The sequence below is a fragment of the Pelodiscus sinensis genome, chromosome 6 (genome assembly GCF_049634645.1).
Source record: "Pelodiscus sinensis isolate JC-2024 chromosome 6, ASM4963464v1, whole genome shotgun sequence".
In the NCBI taxonomy this organism is placed as follows: Eukaryota; Metazoa; Chordata; order Testudines; family Trionychidae; genus Pelodiscus; species Pelodiscus sinensis.
The window spans coordinates 67,041,213-67,065,547 of record NC_134716.1 but is presented as its reverse complement, the minus strand read 5'-3'; the positions used below and the strand labels follow the sequence as shown (position 1 = coordinate 67,065,547).

At 41.8% G+C, this 24,335-nt stretch overlaps 2 protein-coding genes across 10 annotated transcripts in view; one reads left to right on the top strand and one right to left on the bottom strand.

Annotated features, from left to right (window-relative positions):
• Positions 1-2,678: 2,678 nt before the first annotated feature.
• On the bottom strand, positions 2,679-24,333 carry GIN1 (gypsy retrotransposon integrase 1). Of its 8 annotated transcripts, none has more exons than XM_006116122.4 (8): positions 24,211-24,333; positions 13,003-13,148; positions 12,026-12,219; positions 9,848-10,153; positions 7,327-7,515; positions 7,045-7,221; positions 6,542-6,830; positions 2,679-3,213 (listed from the first exon to the last, which is right to left on the bottom strand). In XM_006116122.4, exons 2-8 carry the CDS (start codon positions 13,139-13,141, stop codon positions 2,930-2,932), a joined length of 1,578 nt encoding a protein of 525 aa, XP_006116184.1. In that variant the 5' UTR covers positions 13,142-13,148; positions 24,211-24,333; the 3' UTR covers positions 2,679-2,929. The 8 variants fall into 8 exon arrangements, with proteins under 8 accessions (XP_006116184.1, XP_075788177.1, XP_006116185.1 ...); XM_075932062.1 differs by having other exon boundaries at positions 13,003-13,077; positions 24,211-24,330; XM_006116123.4 differs by lacking the exon at positions 24,211-24,333 and adding an exon at positions 23,705-23,984.
• The window catches only part of PPIP5K2 (diphosphoinositol pentakisphosphate kinase 2), an 87,182-nt gene continuing 86,951 nt past the window's right edge, over positions 24,105-24,335 (top strand). Inside the window, exon 1 of one of the 2 annotated variants that reach the window (XM_075932058.1) lies at positions 24,105-24,244. The gene's annotated coding sequence lies outside the window, so the exon portion shown is untranslated. Of the gene's footprint in view, positions 24,278-24,335 lie in introns of both variants that reach the window. The other variant, XM_075932056.1, reaches the window with a different exon arrangement.

The following is a 24,335-nucleotide window of genomic DNA, read 5'->3' as shown; positions in this document are numbered from 1 at the left end:
TTTGTTCTTCCGCTTTTTCAGTGGAAGAGCAAACAGGCTCTTTTTGTCACCCCTATATTCCTCTTTCCACAAGGAATAAGGGGGCTTCCAAAAGAAGGGTTTTTTTCCCTGACATTTGGTCCAGTGTAGATAGGCCAAATGTTGGAAAAACCTCTTCCTACAGAATTTTTTTTTTTTAAGCAGCAGTATAAGGATTGGGGATAGCAAGTGATAGAGAAGAGGAGAATAGAGAGGGCGGGGCTTCAAGGAAGGGGCGGAGCGGGGCGATAGATCTTGGCTTGGTCTGTCATTTAAAAAGTGATCTTGGGTGTAAAAAGGTTGGAGACCACTGTTCTAGTACTATTATCACAAATGCACATTAAGGGCACATCTACACAGCAGGGCTAAAGCCGAAATAAGGTACACAATTTCATAGCTTAAGTCAAAATAGCTTATTTCAGCTTTTGGTGCTGTCTACACAGCAGGAAGTCAGAGAGCACTCTTCCTCCGACTTCCCTTACTCCTCGTACAATGAGGGTCACAGGAGTCAGAGTAAGAAATTCTCCAGCTCAACCTTATTTCGACATTATATTGAAATAACTGCTTGTAGTGTAGATACGGACTGTGTTATTTAGGAATAATGTCAGTTATTCCAAAATAACACTGCTATCTAGACATAGCCTAAGAAGAAAACCACTAGAAGTATGAAGTCTTGGTCAACAACATGAATCATCACAAAGAGCAGAAAGTGAGTAATACCAGTCAGTGAAAGAGGTAACACTAGAGATCTCAGCACTGGGCTTCTTCTCCTAAGTCAAGGGGTGGTAATTATCCACTTTCATGGTTCCTGGGTCTGGCCCTATAGTGTTGCTTTGTAGTTCTGGGATGCTGCAAAGAGCACTACAGCAAGCACAAAAACACAGCTCCTGTGCACGCACACAGGGTGATTCCCCTCCCCGCAGCTCACAACTCATCTTGGCAAATTTTCAGAAAGAGAGAGAAAGTAAGATGTATGGATTTCAGTAACAGCAAGGCCCCTTCCTAGGTTTAGAACAAGTTTTTTTATGAACAGAAAAATGGTAATGGAGACTCCAGACAGATTTAGGCTATATGATCAGTGAATCACAAAATACATTTACCAAGGACTGTCCCTAGATGGTAAATCACATTAGTGCCAAAAACTTTGTGGTTTTCTTTGGGTTTTTTTAATTGTATCACCAATGATGGACACAGACTAAGCATTCAATCACGCAGTCCTAAGCACTGAGGCAGACCAGTGTGTGTGGTGTTCATGCTACAAGCAGGATGCGTCACATAGAGATTTGCTGCTTTAAAGATGATATGGAGATGAGTAGTGGTACATACTTTGGGGTTTTCTGTAGCAATGCAGCCTCACTATCTCAGACTTTATTCCAAAATAAAGTCTGCAAGCAGTTATTTTGGCATAATGTTGAAATATTGTTGAGCTGGAGGACTTCTTACTCTGACTCCTGTAACTCTCAGGCTACATCTAGACTGGCATCATTTTCCGGAAATGCTTTTAACAGAAAAGTTTTCCGGTAAAAGCATTTTCGGAAAAGAGCGTCTAGATTGGCATGGACGCTTTTCCGCAAAAGCAGTTTTTGCAGAAAAGCATCCGTGCCAATCTAGACGCGCTTTTCCGCAAAAAAGCCCCGATCGCCATTTTTGCGATCGGGGCTTTTTTGCGGAAAACAAATCTGAACTGTCTACACTGGCCCTTTTGCGCAAAAGGACTTTTGCCTGAATGGGAGGATCATAGTATTTCCGTAAGAAGCACGGATTTCTTACAGTAGGAAGTCAGTGCTGTTGCGGAAATTCAAGCAGCCAGTGTAGACAGCTGGCAAGTTTTTCCGGAAAAGTGGCTGATTTTCCAGAAAAACTGGCCAGTCTAGACACAGCCTCATTGTATGAGGAGTAAGGGAAGTCGGAAGAAGAGGGCTCTCTCAGACTTCCTGCTGTGAAGACAATGCTAAAAGCTGAAATAAGCTACGCAATTGACATAAGTTGCATAGCTTATTTTGGCTTTAGCCCTGCTGTGTGGACATACCCTAACAGACTGCAAGGAAAAGAAAGCTTTTAGAGTGTTTTGATAGGCTGCGAGTAAACTGGTGAAATTCTACACATGACAATGTAGAGCTGTTTCTCATGAAGAACAATTCTTGCACCATGCTTTGGCAGCTATGCTGCTTCACGGAGTAACATACAGCCGCTCCCCGAGTTACGACCATCCGCACTTAAGACCAAAGCGGTCGTAAATGCAGATCCGAGTTACGAACGGCAATCCGCGCTTACGAACAATGTGGTCACCATGTAACTCTATGGGATCTGAGTTACAAACACTTCGGGTTACGGATCAAGTGTTGGTCCGTAACTTGTTCGTAACTCGGAGAGCGGCTGTAGACTTGTGCCAGCAATGAAAAACAGAAGCTATGAAAAGCAGAACTCATAACTTTCCCCAAAAAGCTGGTGTAAACTACTTTGCCTTCCTGGAGCTAGAGGCAGACTTTGGTCATTCAGCTTACAGTCCTGGAATTCTCAGAGCTCTTGAACCACTCACAAGACAAGTGAAGTGGCCATAAAATGGAATGTTGTGCCATACTTTTGTGGTTAAGGACTAAGGCATGGCGGGTAAGACCACAGTGTAAATAAATATATAAACATATTACAGTCCCACTGTATAGTAGTGAAATGTGCTTTTACTCAACTATTTCCATATTTCTTGTAAAACAAACATGTTAGTGCATATATACAAACTAATTACCAGACACATACTATTATTCACAAACATATACAGTTGTAAATACAAGTATCTTAACATTTCAATATTTAAAATTTGGCTAAGCAATTTAAAGCTACTGAAGCCCTTTCAATTCCACCAGAGAAGTTTAGGACCACTTCTTCTAATGAAACATTGTAGGGTTTTATTTACTTAAGTCTCCTCTAGTTTGGTTTGAAAAGTCCAACAGGTTGAAGACCATTGTTCTTGATTTGAGTTAGCTGACAGAATGCTATGATCATCAGTAAACTCTGAATGACTTTTACTGTCTGAGGGTTCACTGTCTTTGCCAGGTGGAGGCAGCAGATTGTTTGCTGCAAGGGTATTTACTTCCCCTTCAGCAGTGCTGTCTTGTAGGCATGGCCCATATGAACTTTCCGATAAGCAAATGTAGTCATGGTCAACCACTATTGCACCTTGTAAGAGATAATGGTTGTCTGCAACAGAAAAGAATATTTTGGTTAGAGCAGCCACTTCTACTTCATTTAAAATCATCCTATCAAATAGAAATAGTCTTTCTTTATACAGAAAGACTAAAAAGGAGGATGCTGGGTGCCAACCCAATTTCAAGCAGTTTCAAAAGTATGGCTAGAACATTTTTGCATAATAAGTCTTACAATGTGGACAGAACTTCAGTTCCTAAATTTCTCTGTGCACAAAATTTTCACTGATGCCTTTCCTCTAAGGAAAGGCTTGTAAATGCCTTTGTAGTAGTGCACATTCTGTTATTTTTAATGCTTCATTTTGCTGTATGTCTGTGGACCAAACTGAGCTCTAGCATAGCTCCCCAATTAAATCAGTTTTTAATCAGTTTTTTTAAATTAGTTTTTGCATATGCTGAATTAAATCATCCGGCAACTTTTCATTTAAAAAAAAACACATTTCAGAAATGTCTGTGTGGATCCCCTAAAAGCCCAACCAAGAAAAGGCATCAAATATGGCCTAAGCTATTTCATTGTTGAAGTCTGGCAATTACTTGGAAAAGCCTGGTTAATTTCTCACCCCATTTTAATCTCTGTAAATATTTAGTCTAGGATTTTATTAGCTGTATTTCTAATTCTTTTTCCTCCTTTATATCGTGATTGTAGTCCATCTCTGAAGCACTAGTTGGGAACAGAGGAAATCTAAATTTACATGAGGTCTAAGCAGAACAGTAAATATATTAGGCCCTGATCCTATCAAGACTAATGTACTGAACATTCCACACTATGGCTCAACTGAAATCAATCAGTGAGGCTACTCATATGAATAAAGTCAAGCACATAAGTGCATCTTCACAGAATTGAGGAGCCTTAAACAGAACTCAGAGTTAACTCTTAACACTGCAACTAGTAGACAAGAAAATGTGTTATTTTTATTAAACTTCTGGGAAGAAAAATAATTAGGAAGCCAATTGTTCTTGTTGCTGTGTATAGTGGAAGCAGCCATTTGGCATAATGACCAGTTTCTCCTAAGAAAAAAAGTTCTAAGTTTCTTTCAGGTATCTTTGTGGTGTTAATTAAACACTTAGTGAGTTTAGTGCGTTTTTAACAGTGAAAACTATCACTGTATACCAGTAGTAGTATGGTAGACACACCTGGAAGAAAAAAAAAACTAGTTATGTTTTGTGGCAAAGGTCTTTGAACCTTGAGTTATTAGTTAGTGATTCAGCACTAGCATTAGTGGAAACCAAATGGCCACTATTATCTGATGACAAGGTAGTGCTACTACAGGCAGTCCCCGGGTTACGTACAAGATAGGGACTGTAGGTTTGTTCTTAAGTTGAATTTGTATGTAAGTCGGAACTGGTACATATTGTAGGGGAAACTCTAGCCAAACATTTCTCCAGAGCTCAGTTTTATTCTCCCACACCTCACTTCCCTCAGTCCTTTATTCTCAAGCTGAGGTGTCTGCTGAGAAAATCCGCTCCACGTCTCCCTGGTCTGCTGGGAGGGGTGCTAGCTTTGCGTCTCCCTGGTCTGCTGGGGGGAAGCAGCTAGTGCGGGGTTGCCTCACCCCGTTTGTAAGTAGGGATCTGATGTAAGTCGGATCCATGTAACCCGGGGACTGCCTGTATAAGGACAACAAAGATCATTTCTATTCTGCAGCTGGAAGTGTCTCAGAAGTAGTAGAAATAGACTGGAGATGTGTAGGGACACTTACAATAACTCTTCCCCTGAAGTATAAAATTTTAGGCCCAGATCCATGAAGGGATGCCAGGGTTTCAATGCTGAGGCATAGGATACCTAACTTTTGGATGCCTAGAAAAGTCACAGGAACACTATAATCTGCAAAGCCTGAGTTGAGGTGTCTCATCTCCCCATACAGTAACTGGGGAGAAATAGGTACCTAAGAATGGGATCCAAAAAACCAGCACACTTAGGGCTTGTCTACACTACAGAGAAGATCCAGGCTGCCACAGTTGGTCTTCCAGGATTCGAATTAGCGGGTATAGTGAAGACATGCTAATTTGAATGGAGAGGGTGCTTCCGTCGGAGCTTGTAGTCTGCTCCTGCAAGGAGTAAGGGAAGTCGAAGGAAGAGTGTGCTCCCATCAACCCCTGCGGTGTGAATAGCATCAAAGTTTGAATCAAGGTACACTGACTGCAGTGACGCAACTCCAGCTACGTTAATTGTGTATCTTAATTTGAATGTATCCTCTAGTGTAGACCTAGCCTTAGTAGGCAGCCACCTTAACTACCAATAGGAGTTCTCCCCAGAGGGGTATGTGCTGTGCCCTGTGCTTCTTTTAGAAATAGGCACCTAACTCTGAACTGCATGATCCAGGAACCAGGCATGCCAATCGTCTCTTAGCTTGCACACACTGGCAGGGGAGAAGGAACTCCCTTATAACCCTAATAGATAGGGCAGACGAGGAGTGCCCTTGTGGATGTGACAGACTTCTGCTTCAATTCCCCCTTCCTCCTGAGGGCCAGAAGCATCAGCATACCCTCACTGGTAGGCTTTAGAGCCTGTCAGTCATTCTCACTTTCCTGGCGCAATTAATATTTTAAATTCCTCAATTATTTAACTAAAGGTGGAACAATCTCAATAGAGGAGATGAAGGAGATCCATACTGGAATATTCCATAGCTAGTGGGGAGGCAGGACTTCAGCTGGAGGGAGGTCTCCCATATCCTGTGTGAACACTCTGATCACTAGCTAGGCTAAGGGCATAAGGGAGGTTTATAAAAGTGGTTTTGTTTGAATTCACCTGAGGATTGCTATCCAGTAGGTTTGCTCAGAGGCTACTTACCAGATCAGGCCTGCATACAAGTTAGTTGGGCCAGATGCCTCTTTCCTGCTTTGTCACTCACTCCTACAGCGAGGCAATAGTGTTCAGATAGGAGAAACCTAGGTACTGAGTGACTTTAGACACCTTCAGGGTTTTGTGGATTGCAATGGTACCTAAAACCAGAATTTGGCATCTAGGTACCTTGTGAATCACAGCCTTAATATATATCAATATACCTAAAAGAACTCTACCCTGCGCACTACTGGTGAAAGACACCACTTCACTGGATTTTTTCTGGGAAGGTATAAAGTAGTATACTAATCTTTAAGGACAGACTAAGTTGCAGTCAAGGTGTCCCCCTACTCTGTGGTTGGGTTATTTAGAAACAAAAAGGGAAGAGGAAGCCCAGTCCTTCCTTTATTGAAAATGCACTGACTGCATGGACTACTTTACAAGGTCTTTGTTATTAACGCTGAGAAATCCGCTAAGATTCTCTCTTGCTCAATAGTATACCCTTGTCTGACAAATGGAATTAGAGAAGAAACAGATTTACCTTGTCCATTAGATCTTCTTATATATGGCTTAAGGTGAGACATTTTGATGGGCCTTTTTAGTCTGGATCCTGTGTTATCTCTTAGGATTGCACATCCATTATCTGTGATGTAGTCTATAATACAGGGACCAATCCACTCTGACTGGAAACGGCCATCTTTCCACCAGTTTTTTTTTTGTCTTAGTACTTCATGTCCAACTTTAAGATGAAATGGATTTACTTGCTTTGACTTCCTTTTAACATTGACCTTGTTTCCAGTTTGCTGTTCATCAAGCCTATTTTTCACAATCTACATAGAAAAATAACATGAATTATAGCTGAGAGGAGCTGTGTGCTTTTGTAACATTGATTAAATACAATACAATGAAGCATACAGAAGTGTTATACAAAGGCCTTTGGTCATGGTGATCCGTGGATTTTTTTTTTTAATATTTGTTTCAAACCTGTTTACCTTAACTCTTTTCCATTTTCTCATGGATAACACTTAAATATGAGGTATTTACCTGGCATTTTGTAGCTTTCCTTTCCTCTAAAACTCGATCAGCTTGTTTAATTGCTTCAAGAATTTTGGCAAACATACATGTATTATCCTCATGTGCTTCCTGCAGTACATTTGAAGTCTCAGACACATAAGGGTTACGATTAAACATTTGGAAATATGGTGTGTTTTGTACTGGCTCCTATTTACAGGGCAAGAACAAAGGCAAACTTAGTACTTGTCTTAGTAGGTACTTGCATAACAACTTCAGTCAACTCCCAATAAGAGAGATACTATGTACACATACCAAACAAGTCAAATTAAAAGCATATGCAATAGCAGATAAATTATTATCCCAGTCGTTGGGGTGGTCTGAGCAGTATTTGTTCAGGAATGTTTTGATTATCTTGCATGTTTTTTCATTTCTGTCATCTTTCTGAGGGTAGGACAATACCACTTGTTTCATTCCAAAGAGCTCAAATAGTTCTCTGTTGATCTTTAAAGACAAAAACAAACAAACCACACAAAGCACAGGAACAATCAGTATTTTTATGACACTGCAGTAAATATTATGCATTAATTGAGTTTCTACCCTTTCCTACCAGCATATGACTGCCAAAATTAATTGCCTTGTATATACCTGCCTAAATCCAAGTTCCCATCTAAGCAGTACAATGTGGTCTGGAGGAATGGGCATGGGAGTAGGAGCAATGAATTGCTGAGTTCTAACTGTTTTGTTACTATATGGCCTCAAGTCTATGACAGTTTCCCCTGGAGAATAGTGAATCTAACTCTCAGAGGTGTTAATTAGTGTTTGTGGAGTGCTTTGAAAATGTAAAGTTCTTCAGCAACTCGATTACAGTATTTTCCACCTAGGGCAAATCTATTCTGCCAAAAAACAAGGCAAAACAACATACAGAAAAGGACAAGAGGACAACAAAAGGTTCTAATTCAGGCTGAGTAACTGACTGTGACCTTAGGAAAGTTACTTGATGTCTTTATGCTAGATAAGTGGAGAACAGGAGCAAATACATTACAATGAAAAATAGTTTTTTTTTAATATATGAAATTCAGTATAGCTATGCTTGCAAAGCGTTATAGTGTAGGCAAGACATTAGTCTTCTACAGCTCAGCCAAAAACTAGATCATAGAGGAGCTCCTCTATGATCTCCCATCATAGTGCAGCAGTCAGCTAGTGCTCCCAGCTCACACTAGAAGTACTCCTGGGACTGCAAGGGAAGTGGTGAGATGCAGCTGAAGAGGTGGTTCTGAGGAGATCCATTAAAAACCCCTTCATTTTAAAAGTAGAGGCTGTTGGCTTCTGAAATACAGGTTGAAACTCTCTAATCCAACACTCTCTGGTCCAGCAACATCCATGGTCCAGCATGATTTTAGTTAGCTGGATGTCCACTTATCATGGGTTCCGCCAAGTTTCCTACAGTCCCATAAAGTTTGTTTACAGCCAATAGTTCTAGCTCTCAATATTCTGTGTTGTTATCCATCTCTAATCTACCCCTAATATTCTTCTAAGAGCCTAGTAAGCAGTGGAAGTTTTGGTAATGCTGGTAGATAATATTGACCTCCTGTTGTCCGGGACATTTTCTGGTTCGGCACCAGTCAGGTCCCGAGGGTGCCAGACTAGAAAGGTTCAACTGTACATTTTCTATTTATAAGCAAGTACAAGTTTAGCAGAGTGGCCATTGATAGTCACAGGTTATCTTCAGGCCACAGATTGGACTCCCACTGTAATATACACTTAGGCTGTGTCTAGACTGGCAAGTTTTTCCGCAAACTCAGCTGCTTTTGCGGAAAAACTTGCCAGCTGTCTACACTGGCCGCTTGAATTTCCGCAAGAACACTGACTTCCTACTGTCTGAAATCAGTGCTTCTTGCGGAAATACTATGCTGCTCCCATTCGGGCAAAAGTCCTTTTGCGCAAAGCTTTTGCGCAAAAGGGCCAGTGTAGACAGCTCAGATTTGTTTTGCGCAAAAAAGCCCCGATCGCAAAAATGGCGATCGGAGCTTTTTTGCGGAAAAGTGCGTCTAGATTGGCCACAGACACTTTTCCGCAAAAAGTGCTTTTGCGGAAAAGCATCTGTGCCAATCTAGACGCTCTTTTCCGCAAATGCTTTTAACGGAAAACGTTTCCGTTAAAAGCATTTGCAGAAAATCATGCCAGTCTAGACGTAGCCTTAAGGTATAAGCAAACTGTAGTATAGGCAACAGGCAGAAAATACCTTACTAATACCAAGGAGACTACCTAGAGCATAAGCTCCATGGGCAAGACCTGTCTGTGTTTGTACACAAGCATCCTGGTCAATGACTGGGGTACTTAGGGGCTACAACACTACAAATAATGACGGAAAGAACAGAAGCTTCTCTCATGAGGTAAAAAGACAGTTATGATTGAAGGATGACTCTCTTCTATATGTCAGTACCATCACTCCTTCACAGAACTTTTACTTAATAGAAATACATTTTTATAACCTTATTCAACAAGACCTGTTTTATTTTTTAACATTCAATGATCAAAGAGGAGAGCTCTGGAAAAATATCTAGGGCATCATAATTAGTGCCCACCCTCAGGTAGCTTGAACCAAGCCCCAAATCATGAGAAGAAAGTTAGTGGTCACAACTTAGCAAAATGTAACTGCCCAAATACTCATTTTTAGTTAGTTACATAATTAGTTTTTATGAACAAGTACTTGTAAATTTGATACCTGAGCCTCTCAGGTAGTCTAGAATATAAGGGTATTGTAAAAATAAAAAAAAACAACAAAAAAAACCCATCTTCCCTAAAATAGTCTTTTAGCACAGATTTCTCTTACCTGATGAACAAACTCTTCTGCTTGGTCAATAATCATTTTTTGAGGTGGGCCATACAAGAAAAACACACTGACAATTGCCTTAGCAATTTCTACAGCTGAAGTGTCTTGCAATGGCAGAACTACCACCCATTTTGTGAACAAGTCTGTCATCATCATGACATGCATATGATTTCTGCTGGTGGCATTAAAAGGTCCTATTACGTCTATAGCAACTGCAGTCCATGGATCCTCTGCTTTGATAGGGTGTAATTTTGGTACTATGATGGCTGTATTCTTTGCCACCTGGCAATGCTGGCAAGCATATACCTGAGTCAGAAACAAGAAAAGAGTGACTTACAATAAATGCTGTCACTAGAATAAAAATGTAGATATCTATTATTCCAACAAGAGAAGAAATTACAGCATCTGGAACCATTCTAGGCCAAACACATTCATTTTACATTTCTTTATTCTACTGAACATTTTAGCCAGATCTTCAGCTATAGTGAAAACAAATACAACTACACAACCCAGCACAGGTTGGGAGATGGTTGTATAAAGGTAATTTACAGCTTAACTTTGAACACCACGGATCCTGGGACTCTGTGTGCAGTTTGAGACCCATCGTATCAATTAAAGCAGCCTTCTCTATCTTCCAACAACCCCAAAGGGATTAATACAGCAATTGGTCAGCAGCAGCAGCAGGTAGTGAAACCCTGGTCATGTCCCCTTTTCTCCAGTCAAGCTTCTTCCTTAGGTGGAAGGGAGATGACGTGCACAGGACCAGTTATGATGATTTTATGCCACCAGAAGACCCCCTGCACAAAGGTGATTTTCCTTTGGCTATTTACATGGGTTACATAGGCAGAATCTGACATGGCATTCCAGAGACCAGTTTTATCTGCTCAGTAGGATCTAGTCTTATGTCTGTCTAAATTACGTGTACAGAACTGTTTATTTAACATGGAAGTTATACTTATGACCTATACTTATGATCTAAGGAAATGTAGCTGACTGCAAGAGCAACAATAATTTGGCAAGTGTATGTATAGTCAGTCTCAGGATCAAATTCTGAAAGTGCACAATCTGTGTGATAAGTATCATTTTTGCAGATGTAGATACAAAGTTTGTATCTAGAACCCTGCAAATTTGCAGAGATCTGCCACCTATTTTTGCAGATACAGGTGAGGATACAAAATTTTGTATCCATGCAGGGCTCTACTGATAAGGAGTGCAAAATGATTTCCATTTGGGTGTCCCATATAAGAAATTCCCCTAGATACACCTAATGCCCAAAAGGACATAAGGATTGGCAAAGCACAACTTCTATCCTTGCTATGCCCAGGCCAGCCATTCTGAAGAAGTGTGTGTGGTCCAGGATAGTAAGCTGTATTCCACAAAAAGGTTTAACAGTGGTCTTGCAGCCTCTATTTACTTACCAGCACCCTCTTCTGCCTCCCTGAATCTGAATACTTCCTGATACTTTCACTTAGAGCAACCCCTCACCATCACTCAGTACAGGCTGTGCCCACAATACATAATTGTGCTATACATTAAAGGTACACTGGTTAAGAAAAAACAAAACTACAATGTGGCCACTTTGTACCTATGTAACCATTGTATTCTGACATTTTATTGTCTAACACTAACTTTAAAATAATTGAAAAATCTAAATACATGCATGAGGTTTGTTGAATTAAGAGTCTTAGAGTGGAGGCCTCAAGCTCAACAGAGCACTGGAAGTTTAATCCCAACAATCTAGCCCTCAAATTTAGTTTTTCTAGCATCACATTTTTACTCCATTATAACACTGAAAACAGTCTCTACTTCTGAACTGAACCCAGGTATCAACCCGAGGAGGAATTTTCAAAAGCCCTCCCAGTGACTTAAGAACACAAATCTCATACAACTCAATGGGACTTAGTTGGATTTTTCAAAAGTGTCTCCAGATAAATCCCATTGACTTTTAATGACAAGGGTGTTCTTAAGCAACTTAGGGTTTATTTTTAGCATACACTTGCACACTCATCCCCCTCCCTTGTTATTTTTAAGTTTCAGCACAATATTGTTCAGCTATTTCATTAAAAGGGAGGTTAAAGATAGGAGTCTTGTAAAAGAATTGTACAAAGCAATCAGCACTATCTCAATTAAGCTTATTTCAGAGACTAGATACAAATATTCTATAGTTATGACTCATACCCACTGTTTGACGTCATTTGTTACGGAAGTCCAGTAGTAATTAGACTCCACCAGAGTCAGAGTCCTTGATATGCCATGATGTGCACCTGCAGGGCTTTCATGGCATTTGTGTAGAACTCTCTTCTTCTCCTCATCTGAGACAATTACCAAACGCATCTGTTTCCTGTCTTTCCCCACATAGAATAATTTATTTTCTGGGAAGAAAAATAATATTATAAATGATATGGCATATTTAAGACATAACCACATAAGTCCGTTCAACTATTGGATAGTCTTAGTTATGGATTTTATTAAACTCATTATTCACTATTTTCAGCTGTGTACAATTACATACCAAATCTCTCTTTAGCAGGGAGTATTTGTTTATTGCTGTACTCCATCAACTTCAAGTACTGGGCAATGCACCCTTACCTATTCCTACAGGAGCACAAGAGAAATTGTGTTCCTCCATGAAATCTCTGAAGCATAATCTAGTAAAACTAAGAGGTCACATGCTTCACAGTTTCTGCTGGCAGAACTTGTTGCACATACTAGGGCTTATTTTGCATCTCTTACTCCCCATATAAGCACTTTGAGTCAACTTCCTATCCACTCTCTGCCTTTCCTGCCAATCCTACTATTGTGGTAAACAAAATAGTCTCTTTGTCATTAGTTAAAGATCAGCGTTTATATTTTCACCTTCCTTGAGTCATGATCAGCAGTTAGAGATTTCACTAGTAGCTAAAATGGGCTTTAATTATTAGATGGCTCTCCAGACCATGTAAATACAATTAAACATGCTAATGAAGAGGCTCATGGGGACAGATTGTTTTTAAGAATGTTCATATGCATGCTAACCTATGACACACAGATGAGTTTATTTTATAAGCAAATACAAAAATCAGACACTGGTCTCACTGTGCTATAAGCAAGTCTTCACCTTGAAAAAGAAATCAGGAAGTAATGTATTTCCCAAAAAAGAGAGAGAATATTCTAACCTTTGAAAACAAATTTTTTGGCTGCTCTTCTTATTCCACTTCTTTCACTTGCTAATGTAGTTGGATGATATTCCCCTGTTCGTTTGTAATAAGAGATCTGTTTCAGATGGAGCCCACCATTCTTTCCACTACGAACCATTGTTTGCCTAAAATGAAGATATTGTACAATATATTGCTGTGACAGTTGCTCCAACTATTGCTGGATCTCTTGCAGCCCCTTCATTCCCTTACGCTTGGGTATCAGTTCTACATATAATGTCTGACTGGCACAGCACTACTCAAACTCACCTTCCTTACCATGTTGTGTTTGTGTTCCACACACTGGACCATGTGTTTTTATGCTTTTCTGAATCTGTCAGGTATGGCCGACAGCTGAGTTTGTAGGGCAACTCTGAGAGCAGATTCTCTTCGTAGCAACGTCCTCTCTTCTCCCTCCTCAGAGCCAAAACACTGTAGTCCATCTGTATAGACCTAGAGACTAAGGCTAGCTCCCACAGACTCGCAAGTTGCTTAAGCACACCTTCTCCTAGACCTCCAGCTTTGTGAGCCTTCTGATTTACAGTTTCTCTCTTATAGTTTCTCTCTTCATAGACATGTGATAGTTGACACAGACATAGGGGCTACGTCTACACTGGCCCCTTTTCCGGAAGGGGCATGTTAATTTCACCTATCGTAGTAGGTGAAAAAGCGCCCTTTTCCGGAGGCTCTTATTCCTACTTCAAAGTAGGAATAAGAGCCTCCGGAAAAGGGCGCTTTTTCCGGAGGATCGGGGCCAGTGTAGATGCTCTTTTCCGGCTTTTTTAAAAGCCGGAAAAAAGCGGCGGACATTTTTATTTAAATGCCCCGGGGGATATTTAAATCCCCCGCGGATTTCCCTACTACGATAGGTGAAATTAACATGCCCCTTCCGGAAAAGGGGCCAGTGTAGACGTAGCCAGGCTTTGAAAAAGGGATTTCTAAAAACCGTTAGGGTGCATCTATACAGCAGTGTTATTTCAGAATAACGGCCGTTATTCCAAAATAACTTTGCAAGTGTCTACAAAATAATATCGAAATAATGGGTGGCTTATTCCAGAATCTGTAAACCTCAATCCATGAGGAATAACACCGCTTCCAAAATAGCTATTTCAGAATAGCAGTAGTGTGGAGGCTCCACTGCTGCTTTTTCAAAAAAGCTCCTCCCCCAGGGCCATTCAAAGTAATTATTCCCCTGTGCCTCCTGGGGCTCTAAACTGAGGTAGCACGTCCTCATTAGGGACTAATTTTGAAGCTTCCCTGTAGTGTAGGTGCACTATTTCAAAATAAGCTATGTTGGAATATTTCTTCCAGAGTAGCTTATTCAGAAATAAGTGTGCAGTGTAGACGCAGCCCTACTGTCTGCTTTGGGCAGTAGAATAGCTATGTAGATAAAAACAATAATACACCTATATGCCCTTCCCTGCTTCAGTTTCTTCACCACTCAAAGATTGGGGCTTGGTCAGAGTCTAGACTCCTCCTGCTGCAGCTCATGGCTTCTCCTCTGAATTATAGGTTCTCATCTCTCTCCTGCAACCAATTTATTTCAGCCTTGGCTAGTTCTGCAGTTTCCTCTCCTTCCAAATGATTGTCCCTTTGTTCCTCTCTCTGTCCTGCCACCTACGTTGTCTCTGTAACCCATCCAGTTGTGTTTTTAAAGGGCTTTACCAATGCATCATCTCTTTGCTCTCTTCTGAGAAAAGCCAATTCCTTCAAATCCTAGAAGTGTGCATAGAAGTTAGAAACAACTGGTTTTATCTAGGATGAAACTATTTTCTTGTTCCGCCCAGGCAAGTTCTACGCCGAGGCTGGTGATCTTTCATAATTGATCTATTTATGGACAGACTCATGTGCCATTCTCCTGAATCTTAGTCTGAGGTAAACACTTAAAACACACTTCCAACATTCTGGTCATCTGAAGTGGGTTGTGCCCACGAAAGCTCATACCACCATCTACATGTTTTGTTAGTCTTTAAAGTGCTACTAGACTACTTGTTGTTTGTTAAATTTTTCCTGTTACAGACTAACTTGGCTACCCCTCTGAAAATTTTTGTTTTAGTGATTTTTCCCATGGGTAAGTATCTGGCCATATTAACTGTTGTACTAAAAACTCTGTGCCCGTACTCAATTTTTATCGCCATCATGCTACATAATTTATCTCATCCTTTACTCAGGTCCTGTGTATATTTTTATATCATATAATGCAGTCCGTCTCTCTGCCTATACACAATGTTGTTTAGTTAATTATATTTTAAAAGAGCTAAGTGATGGGGCTTCCAACACATCCCTTAGAAAGGCAATGAAACCACAGAGGGAGATTGCTATTTCTATTTTTAAATACATATAAGGCTCTCAAACCAGAAGTACCCACAGCAACAGACATCTGGATGAACCCCCCTCCAAAAATAACCCTCCAAATAGATATTACCACAAAACCTTGTCTTGCTCATTAATGTCTCACAAATTAAATTTTGAAATCAGACTTTCCACCATAGGTAAGTGTGATAGGGTGTGGTCACAGAAGATCCCTTTGGGACTGTTCCCCAGTGTGCTGATTACGCCACTGACACTCGCCTTCTTACTCTCTTGGGATTCCTACCCCTGTTCTATTAGACCAGAATCTCTAGTCTCCCCCAGAAAAGACATAGCACTGTGATAACCGCCCCCCCTACAGAACACTGCAGACAATGAACCATTTCAGCTCTGGATGAGTTCTAGTTCTAGTGCAGTGTTTCTCAACCTTTTTTTATAAAGTACCCCTTTAAAAAAAAAGTTATACGTACCCCCAGTATCTACACTTTTCAGACCCACCTTTTTTTCCCCCCTACCATTGCAACACATTTGTTTAACCAACTTAATGTTAGCCGGGTGGGTGATGAATGTTTTGGGTGTAAAAAGTCTAAAAATAAGAAAGCGCTATAAAACTTAACACAAAAATTCAGTTTTCTCCAAATTTCAGTTGTGTTGATGTCCTCCCCCCCCCCCGACTTCTCTCAAGTACCCCCTAATGGTACTCGTACCACTGATTGAGAAACACTGTTCTAGTGCACAGCACCCAAGAAACCAATCCCTCCCCAAAGGGATCAAAACCCCAAATAAATCCATCTTTCCCTGTGTAAAAGTTTTACACAGTTAAGAGTTAATTAAGGCAAGCCCCCTTTATCAATGAAAGAAGGAAATACATGCTGGTTGCCCCCCCCCCCCCCCCAACAATTATTTACACTGGGCTTGACAGGAAACAAAAGTGTTTTTATTAAGTATAAACAGTAGAATTTAAATGGTTGCAAGTGAAAACAGAAAGATCAAAGTAAGTTAAAGAAAAATGCATGGCTTGTTCTAATACACTAAAACTTATTGCAAATAGTTGTTTACTTAAAGAACTGAACTTCTCCTAGCCATAATCTTCAGGTGGAAGGCCCTTTTTCCCTGACCCAGATCCCCAGACCTCTTTTTTGGTGTACCATGCCAGCCAAAGACCAAGGAGCTAGATAAATTCATGAAGGTTATGTCCATAAAAGGCTATTAGCCAGGGGGTAAGGAATGGTGTCCCTGGCCTCTGTTTGTCAAAGGCTGGAGAGGGATGGCAGGAGACAAACTGCTTGATCATTGTCTTCGGTTCACCCCCTCTGGGGCACCTGACACTGGCCACTCTCGACAGACAGGACACTGAAACAGATGGACCTTTGGTCTGACCCAGTATGGACAGACTTCCCCCCGGGGTGGAAATCCTTTATTCTCCATTCCTCCTTCCATGGATCAAAATGGAATCCCAGTACATGTCACATGTCTTCCTAGAACTCACAACTGCTTAGACTTAAGAGACAAACAAGGCTGTTCATAAGTCGTTAAGTTGATCGTCTCGTTGTTAAAGCTTTAGGAGCACCATTAATGGCTCTCATTAGCACATTTAAAGCGATGAACAAATCTCATACTTCATATTTCTAATTTTACATACAAGAACGATACATGCACCAAAATAAGAGACTGATGCAACAGATTGTAACAAAATTGATAATTATATGTATAACATATTCATAAGCCATTTTCACAAAGCATATGGGGGAACTATCACAGCAACAAAGATTTCCCTATCCATATACTGACTTTCCTCTGTTCATGGTGATATATTAAAATGCCACTAATAGAATATGTCATTAGTGCAGGAAAAGTTTAGGTCTAACATTAGTAGCTTTTGAATACTTCCCAAATAATGACTCATAAAAGTTAGGGAAATGCATACGAGTTTCTAGTGTCCATTTAAAAAAAAAAAAATCAGATCCTGCATTTATAAGCCAGAGTTAAAATTTTTAAAGTTTGATTCTGTTCCAGTTGACTTCAATGATAGCAAAAGCAGGCCATAACAGACTGACATGCTCTGTATATCATTCCTTAATGTAATTAGGACATTATTTTTGGTGTGTAAGCAATTTCCCCACTTATCCTTGCACTGCATCACAAGATGGATAGTGTGACAGAGCACATAATCAGAATTTTAGTTTCCATACCATGTCTGACAGGAGACATATGATTAAGAGGAACTGACACTGAACTGACACTATCTAGTAATTCTGGAAGTGATCTACTGTGTTTTTTATTGTCTCACTAATGTTTCTATTTGAACAATAAGTATGTAAATCAATGAGCGAGGTTTTGGTTTTCAGTTTACTGATTATACCTTCCTTATTAAACTCTTAGGAGAGAGTAAGTACAACCACTGTTGTGTATGCATGAATATACAGTATATTCTTGCTCAAACAATTAAATGTCATGTGTTTGCCATTAATGAGATTTCATAAATGTCAACAACTGGAGGTCTAAGTGTTGCTTTGTGGTTTTTAAGGAACCGAATAATTGTTCTTCACAGGTTAACAGAAAGACAAGGTCTTTCCTTCACAAAAGGTCTAATTTTGGATATCATGAGCCAGACTTCCATGTATATGTAAGTTCCATTTGTAATGCTTCAGAAATACAAAGGGGGAAGGCTACAGCTGTAAGGCAGGAGGGGACTCAAGAGCTAAAGGTATGGGGTAGCCAAGCTCATACCAACTGATCCTGGTCCTCCAGCATAGAGGACATTTGTGGATGGGAAAGGGCTGCATCAGGAGTGGAGCCTGAACACAATATGCTCTGATGAGCCTGGTTGGCAGAGTGGCTCTTTGGGAGGTTTAGTCTGCCAGCATACGTTGAAGCAACACAGAAGCTGTTCTGACACAACTGGTGGAATTGGTGCATATAGGATAACAAGCAGCAGGAAGCGGATGGGGAGAAGAGAAACAGGCTACACAGCAATGAGATTATTGTTTTAATTGCTGTAAAATAACAATCAGTGATTACTCAATAGTGGAAATATTAACGGTGATACTACTACTATCAGATCAGACATGCTGGCACACCAGCTTTAAAAAGCTAAGCTGCATTAAATGGAATACATTTTTTAAGGACTATGTACACCAACACACTGGAAATAGTGAATGGTGTTCACATAATACAGTATTGGTTAGACCAGCATGAATTCACACAACACTATTTAGAATAGTTGCTATGTCTTTCTGTGCAGGAAAAGTGGTTTTTGTTTGGTTAAGTGAAAAATCTGTACTCCTCTCTTGCAATGGTAGCAACTATGTTAGTTTGGAAAACAGTGTATTATACTGTAGATTACAAATATGATGGCTAACTTAATGAACGCTGCATCAAATGCTTATTAAATATGTGCTTCGATGCTTTGCTGGGAAAAAGGGAAATAAGTTTCCTTCCTGGACACTAAGAATATCCTATGTCCCTACTGATAGTTTCGGTATTAATATTTCCTTTCCCAATGTGTTCTCTCACACCAAATTACAATAAAAATAGTAAATAATTTTGATTTTTCATATACTGATTTTACATGCCAGTCACAACACTTAATATTTACACAACACTTTATACATATTAAATCTTCAGTACCTCTGAAGAAGATGATATATCCAGGCCCCCATTGCTACCTGGAGGTTGGAGATCACCCTGCAGCCCTGCTCTCTTTCTTCCCCCGCGCCTCTCCCATATCCCTACGATACAAGCTTCTGAGAGAGGCCTGGCCCTTGCACTGCATCAGATTTGGGTGCAGCCTCACCCTGAAGCCTGAGTCCAGGGAGAGCTGCAGGGTGATGTCCTGTCTCAGATGTCATCAGCTGTGCTCCTGGCTGCCATTCTGGAGCCTCTGCATTTATTTATTGCAATACAATTTTGCAAATGTTTAAAATAGTGTGCAGAATGTTTTTGGGAGGGGGACAAGGAAATTTCAATTTTCTGGCACAGAATTCCCTATGGAGTAAAGAGGTGGGCTTTTTTAAAGCTACTTGTTAGCTAACACATGTCAAAATAATAGTGTGAATGAGGCAATTATAGTCCTAACCGGAATGAGCAGGAAGCACCTGCCACCATCATTACAGCTTTTCCCAATCTAGATGCACCCACATTGTTTACAATCCTGTTAACACTTCATCAAGAGAACATGACAAAAAACAGAAGGAAACAGAGTAAGTATCTTGAAACTCATCTGATATTACTGCTTATATGAGGCCAGATTTTTTAACCTATTGCAGCAGTGCAAAGAAGCTCTAAATCAGGCTTAGTCAGATATCTAAGGAGTCCCTTAACTTAGGAGAATTGACAAATGGCATGGTTTATAGCATCTACTCTTCCCTCTCTCACAGCGCCATGCCAGGCTGATCACCAGCTGCTAGAAAAGAACTTAGCAGCCACAGGCAGCTGGTACAATGCAACACAGCCAAGAACAAGTAGGCTAAGATCTGCCTCAATGCATGAAGTGAAATTGAGGATTAATATGGTTCTCCATGATGGAATTACTATTTGTTCAGGGATTTTTAAACAATTAAGAACTTACAACCCCAAATAGTACATTAAAACAACATTAAAGAGACAAACACTAAAAAGTTTAGGAAGTTACTGGGGATGTGAAGATTACCACTTAAGGTTAAGTGGTGGGAGATGAGAAGCCATCACACACAGGAGCAGCTCCTGCGGGGACACTGGAGTAGCCCCCTGCCTGGCCCGCCTCATACAGGGGCTGCTGTGGCATCCAAAATGGTGCAGGCGCTGTCCATGGCAGGCACAGGCACCTTGCAGGCAGGGGCTGCATGCAGCCCTGTAGCAGGGAGGCCACAGGCAGGGGCTGCTCTGGCTGGGCTGGAGCAAGGGCACTCCAGCTCAGTGGAAGGAAGTGTCCCATTGGCCCCCATTTAATTAGTTAACCAGTTAAAGGATATATTTAACCTGTTAGCCCAGGGGTAGGCAAGATACCTCTCACAGGCTAGATCCAGCCTGCGGACACCCGGCCTACAGGAATCCTCAGGCACACAGCAGCCACTGTTTTAAGCACAGGGCTGCTCCATGTGATCGCCCAGCCCAATCCTCACTCCTATTGGCCGGAAACAACCAACCAATAGAAGCTGAGAGATTGGCCTGGGGTACAGGGACAGCGCAAGTCTCTTCCCTCTCCCAGAGCAGAGAGCCACATGAAGGGAGCAGTCTACAATTTTAAGCATACAGGGCTGCAGCAGGCAGGGAGCCCAGCCTGCCTTACAGGTGCTGCAGCGTTGCTGGCCAGGAGACACTTAGATAAGTACATCCCAGCCAGAGTGTGCCTCTAGCACCTCTGCCCCTCTCACACCCCAAGTCACCATCCAAACCCCCTGCACCTCCCTGCCCCAGGTCACAACTCCCACCCAGATCCTGTACCCCTCCCTCAGGCCAGAATCCTCTCCTGCACCCACTCTCCCTCCCTGACACTACATCCCAATCCCCTGACCCGGGTCACAACTGCCTCCTGCACCCAAAGTCCATCTCAGACCTCACACCTTCTCCTGCACCTGTCACTTACCCTCTCTGCCTTTCTGCACCCAACCTCTATCCTAGACCCCACACCTCCTCCACAGAAAAGTGTGGCTTTTGACCACTGTCCAAAAAAAAAAAAAAAAAAAAAAAAAATTGGGAGTTCCCCCACCAAAAATTATTGTCCACTTCTGAGTTAGCCAATGAAGTAGGATTTTATATCCCTAGAAATTACTGGGAAATATCAAATTACAGTTGTCTGTACAATCTTAATTTATCCCTTCTTGTGCATATGCATTCCAATAGTCTTTACATGACCACCCACTAGGACCTTTCATTTTTCTGTAATCTCTTGTTTCTTTCCTAGTACACCTTTCAACTTCTAAAACAAATGAAGCAGAATATCCTATAGACAATAAGTTCAATATATACCTCTGATTTAGTTCCCTAGAGCACAGTATGTCCTATATATTAAATGAGGCAGGAGTCCCATGGGCAAAATAGTTATTTTACTGTGTAATTAAATATAATCTTAATGGGACATACAAGCAAGTGAACGAAGGCTGAATGGGCAACGGTCATTCTGATACATTTTAACTTCTGAATGCTTGATTTTGCAACATTAATGTTCTTTTAACATTTTTTGTGAGAAGAGTAAGGATGCAAACCAGATGTAGCATAACTGCTGCCCACAGAATGTTGCATAGCTACATGAAACTGAACAAAGTCTTGTTAATGTTACCTGGCTAGTGGGCAGAACTATCCAAGAGTTATGTATACTGGTTTGGGCAGACAGCACTGCTGCAGGAACCAATGGTTTTCAATTGGTGGTCTGTAGATCCCTGAGTGGTCCACAGACTATGTCTAAGATTTCCAAAGGAGTCTAGAGACAAGGAAAGCTTGATGCCCACTGGTGTAGACTGTTTCTTATTTAGAATATTATCTTTGCAACTGCAAGTGTTAGGGTTGGTTTTGTGCAAAGAGCAGTGATGGGAGAGCCTGAGTGGAGAGCAGGGATTTCCCAAGCTTCTCCTCCCTGAATTTCCCCAACAACCGCAAAATTGTCAACTAGTTACATTACTGTGTTGTCCAAATTATCAATTTTGGTAGCAGTTGGGTTACAAAGCACTTCAATGCCAGGGTAATGAAATGTTGTTATCCTTATTGCATGAGTAAGGACAGCAGAACTGTTTTTGGCCTGTCCTGACTGTGGATGTCTCCCTTACTTGAATGTCAATGGAAAGCAAAGATATTACATTTAGATTAACTAATGGAATAGTTAATGGGATTCCATCAATTATTCGATTAGTCTATAAGGTCACCTCTGCCTTTAAACTGCAGCGAGAGCTCTATTGTTCAAAAGCAGAAGCCTCACAGGGAGGGACTGGCCCCATGCTCCCTGCTGTGCCTGAGCCTTTGAAATGTATAAGAGCCCCAGTTGGGTTCTTGTACATTTCAAAAGCATAATCACAGCAGAAGCAGCCTGAGCAGAGATTGCTTCAGTCCCCACTTGTGCCTCTACATCCCATGCCCACAGTGGAGACGGTTCCTTTTAAGGAAGCTCCCCCCAGCAATGGCTTCCCCCCCCATGGTGGCCTCTCTAACAGAGGCAACAAGGGGGGAGGGAAGTGACTAGTCACATCACTAGTCTACTATCCAATGAGCTTATGCTTTTCGGATAGTTGACTAGTCACTTACATCCTTAGTGGAGAGTGGTGACATATTTTGCTTGATGGTCTGTCCCATATTTTTATTATAAGAATTATTTTTTACTTAATGTCCATACTGAGTCAGATCAATGGTTCATCTAGCCCAATATCCTATCTTCCAACAGGGCCAACACCAGGTACTTCAGAAGGAATGAACAGACTAGGTAATCATCTGAGACATCTCATCATCCAGTCTCAGCTTTTGACAAACAGAGGGTAGAGACATATTGCAGCATGGAGTTGCCTCCCTCACTATCCTGGTTAAGAGCCACTGATGGAGCTGTCCACTAGGAATTGACCTAGTTTTTTAATTCTCTTGTAGTTTTGGCTTTTACAGCATCCCTGGCAAAGAATTCCACAAGTCAGCTGAATGTTGTGTGCAGAAATATTTCCTTTTTAAAAACTTGCTACTTGTTAATGTCACCAGGTGATCCCTAGTTCTTGTTTAGGTGAAGAATTAAATAACATTTCCTTTTTTCACTTTCTTCATACCAGTCAAGATTTTATAGACCTTGATCATATCTCCATTTGTTTCTTTTTCCAAGCTGAAGAGTCCCACAGATTTTAAGGTGTCTTCCACACCCAGTTTCATATCCAAATTATTTAGTGGCTCTTCTCTGTACATTTCCTTCCTCTCTCTATTGGGGATGGGATGACCACACTGCACACAATATTCAAGATCAGAGCATACCATGGATTTATATGGTGGGTTTACGATAGATGATATTGTGCCTATCACTTTTCTAATGGGTCTTAAAATCCCATTAGCTCTTTTGACAGCTGATGTACATTGAGTGGTTTTTTCAAAGAAGTATCCACAACGACTCCAACATGTCTTTCTTGGGTGCTAAAAGCTCATTTAGACCCCCTTACTTCTTATGTACAGTTTAAATTGGTAGTGCTCCCTGGAAAACATACAGCTCACCTTCCCCCTCCCCGTCTCATTAGCCCTTTGACACTTCTCTTTACATTTCAACCCCGCCCCCAATAGCTCTTCGTGGGGAAGACACTGGTGGGCAGATGAGTTTTCCAACCCCGATCATCCCAAATCCCAGGTGGGAGCCCTGAGCGGAGCTGGAGGAGCCCGGGGGTCACACCGCAGGGCAGGTGTAGGGCTGCGAAGAAGGGCCCAGCCCAGCCCCACCCACCTCACGCAGGGACTCACTCCGGCAGCCGGGCGGGCGCCTCGGAGCAGGAGATGCCGGGCTGCAGACTGAGCGTGGCTGCGTCCCTCCCTCAGCCCTGGGGAAGCCGGCGCCCCGCCGCGCCCCGCTCCCCGCCGCAGCAGCAGCAACGCGCCCCTGCCTAGCCGGCGGGAGCCGAACTCCGAGTCGCAGGGACTACGATTCCCAGCGTGCACCGCTCCGATTGTTCCCCGGCCTGCCGGCGCAGCACGTTGGAACAAGTGTCTCCACGGGGATGAAACTGGAGCGCTGCACGCTGGGAACTGTAGTCCTCGCGGGAGTAGAAGACAAGCTGGGGTCTTTGGTCTTAGACCTGCCGCGTCTAAGCGCTGCTTGCGAGAATTTGCACATGCGCAAATCAACCCCTGCGTCTTTGGGCGATATTGCCCCCCTCCAACCCTTTGCCAGGAAACAACGAGTCGGATACGCGCAGCGGCAACCAATCCCTCGCTGAATTCCTAAGCACGAACCTGACTATCGCGATATCCAGCCCCGCAGTGCGAGGTACGCTTTTCTCTGGCCTGTGGCGAGACAAAGGTAACAGCTCAGCGCGCGAGACTTATGTGGCGCCCCCGGAAGTGACGACTCCGAGGGG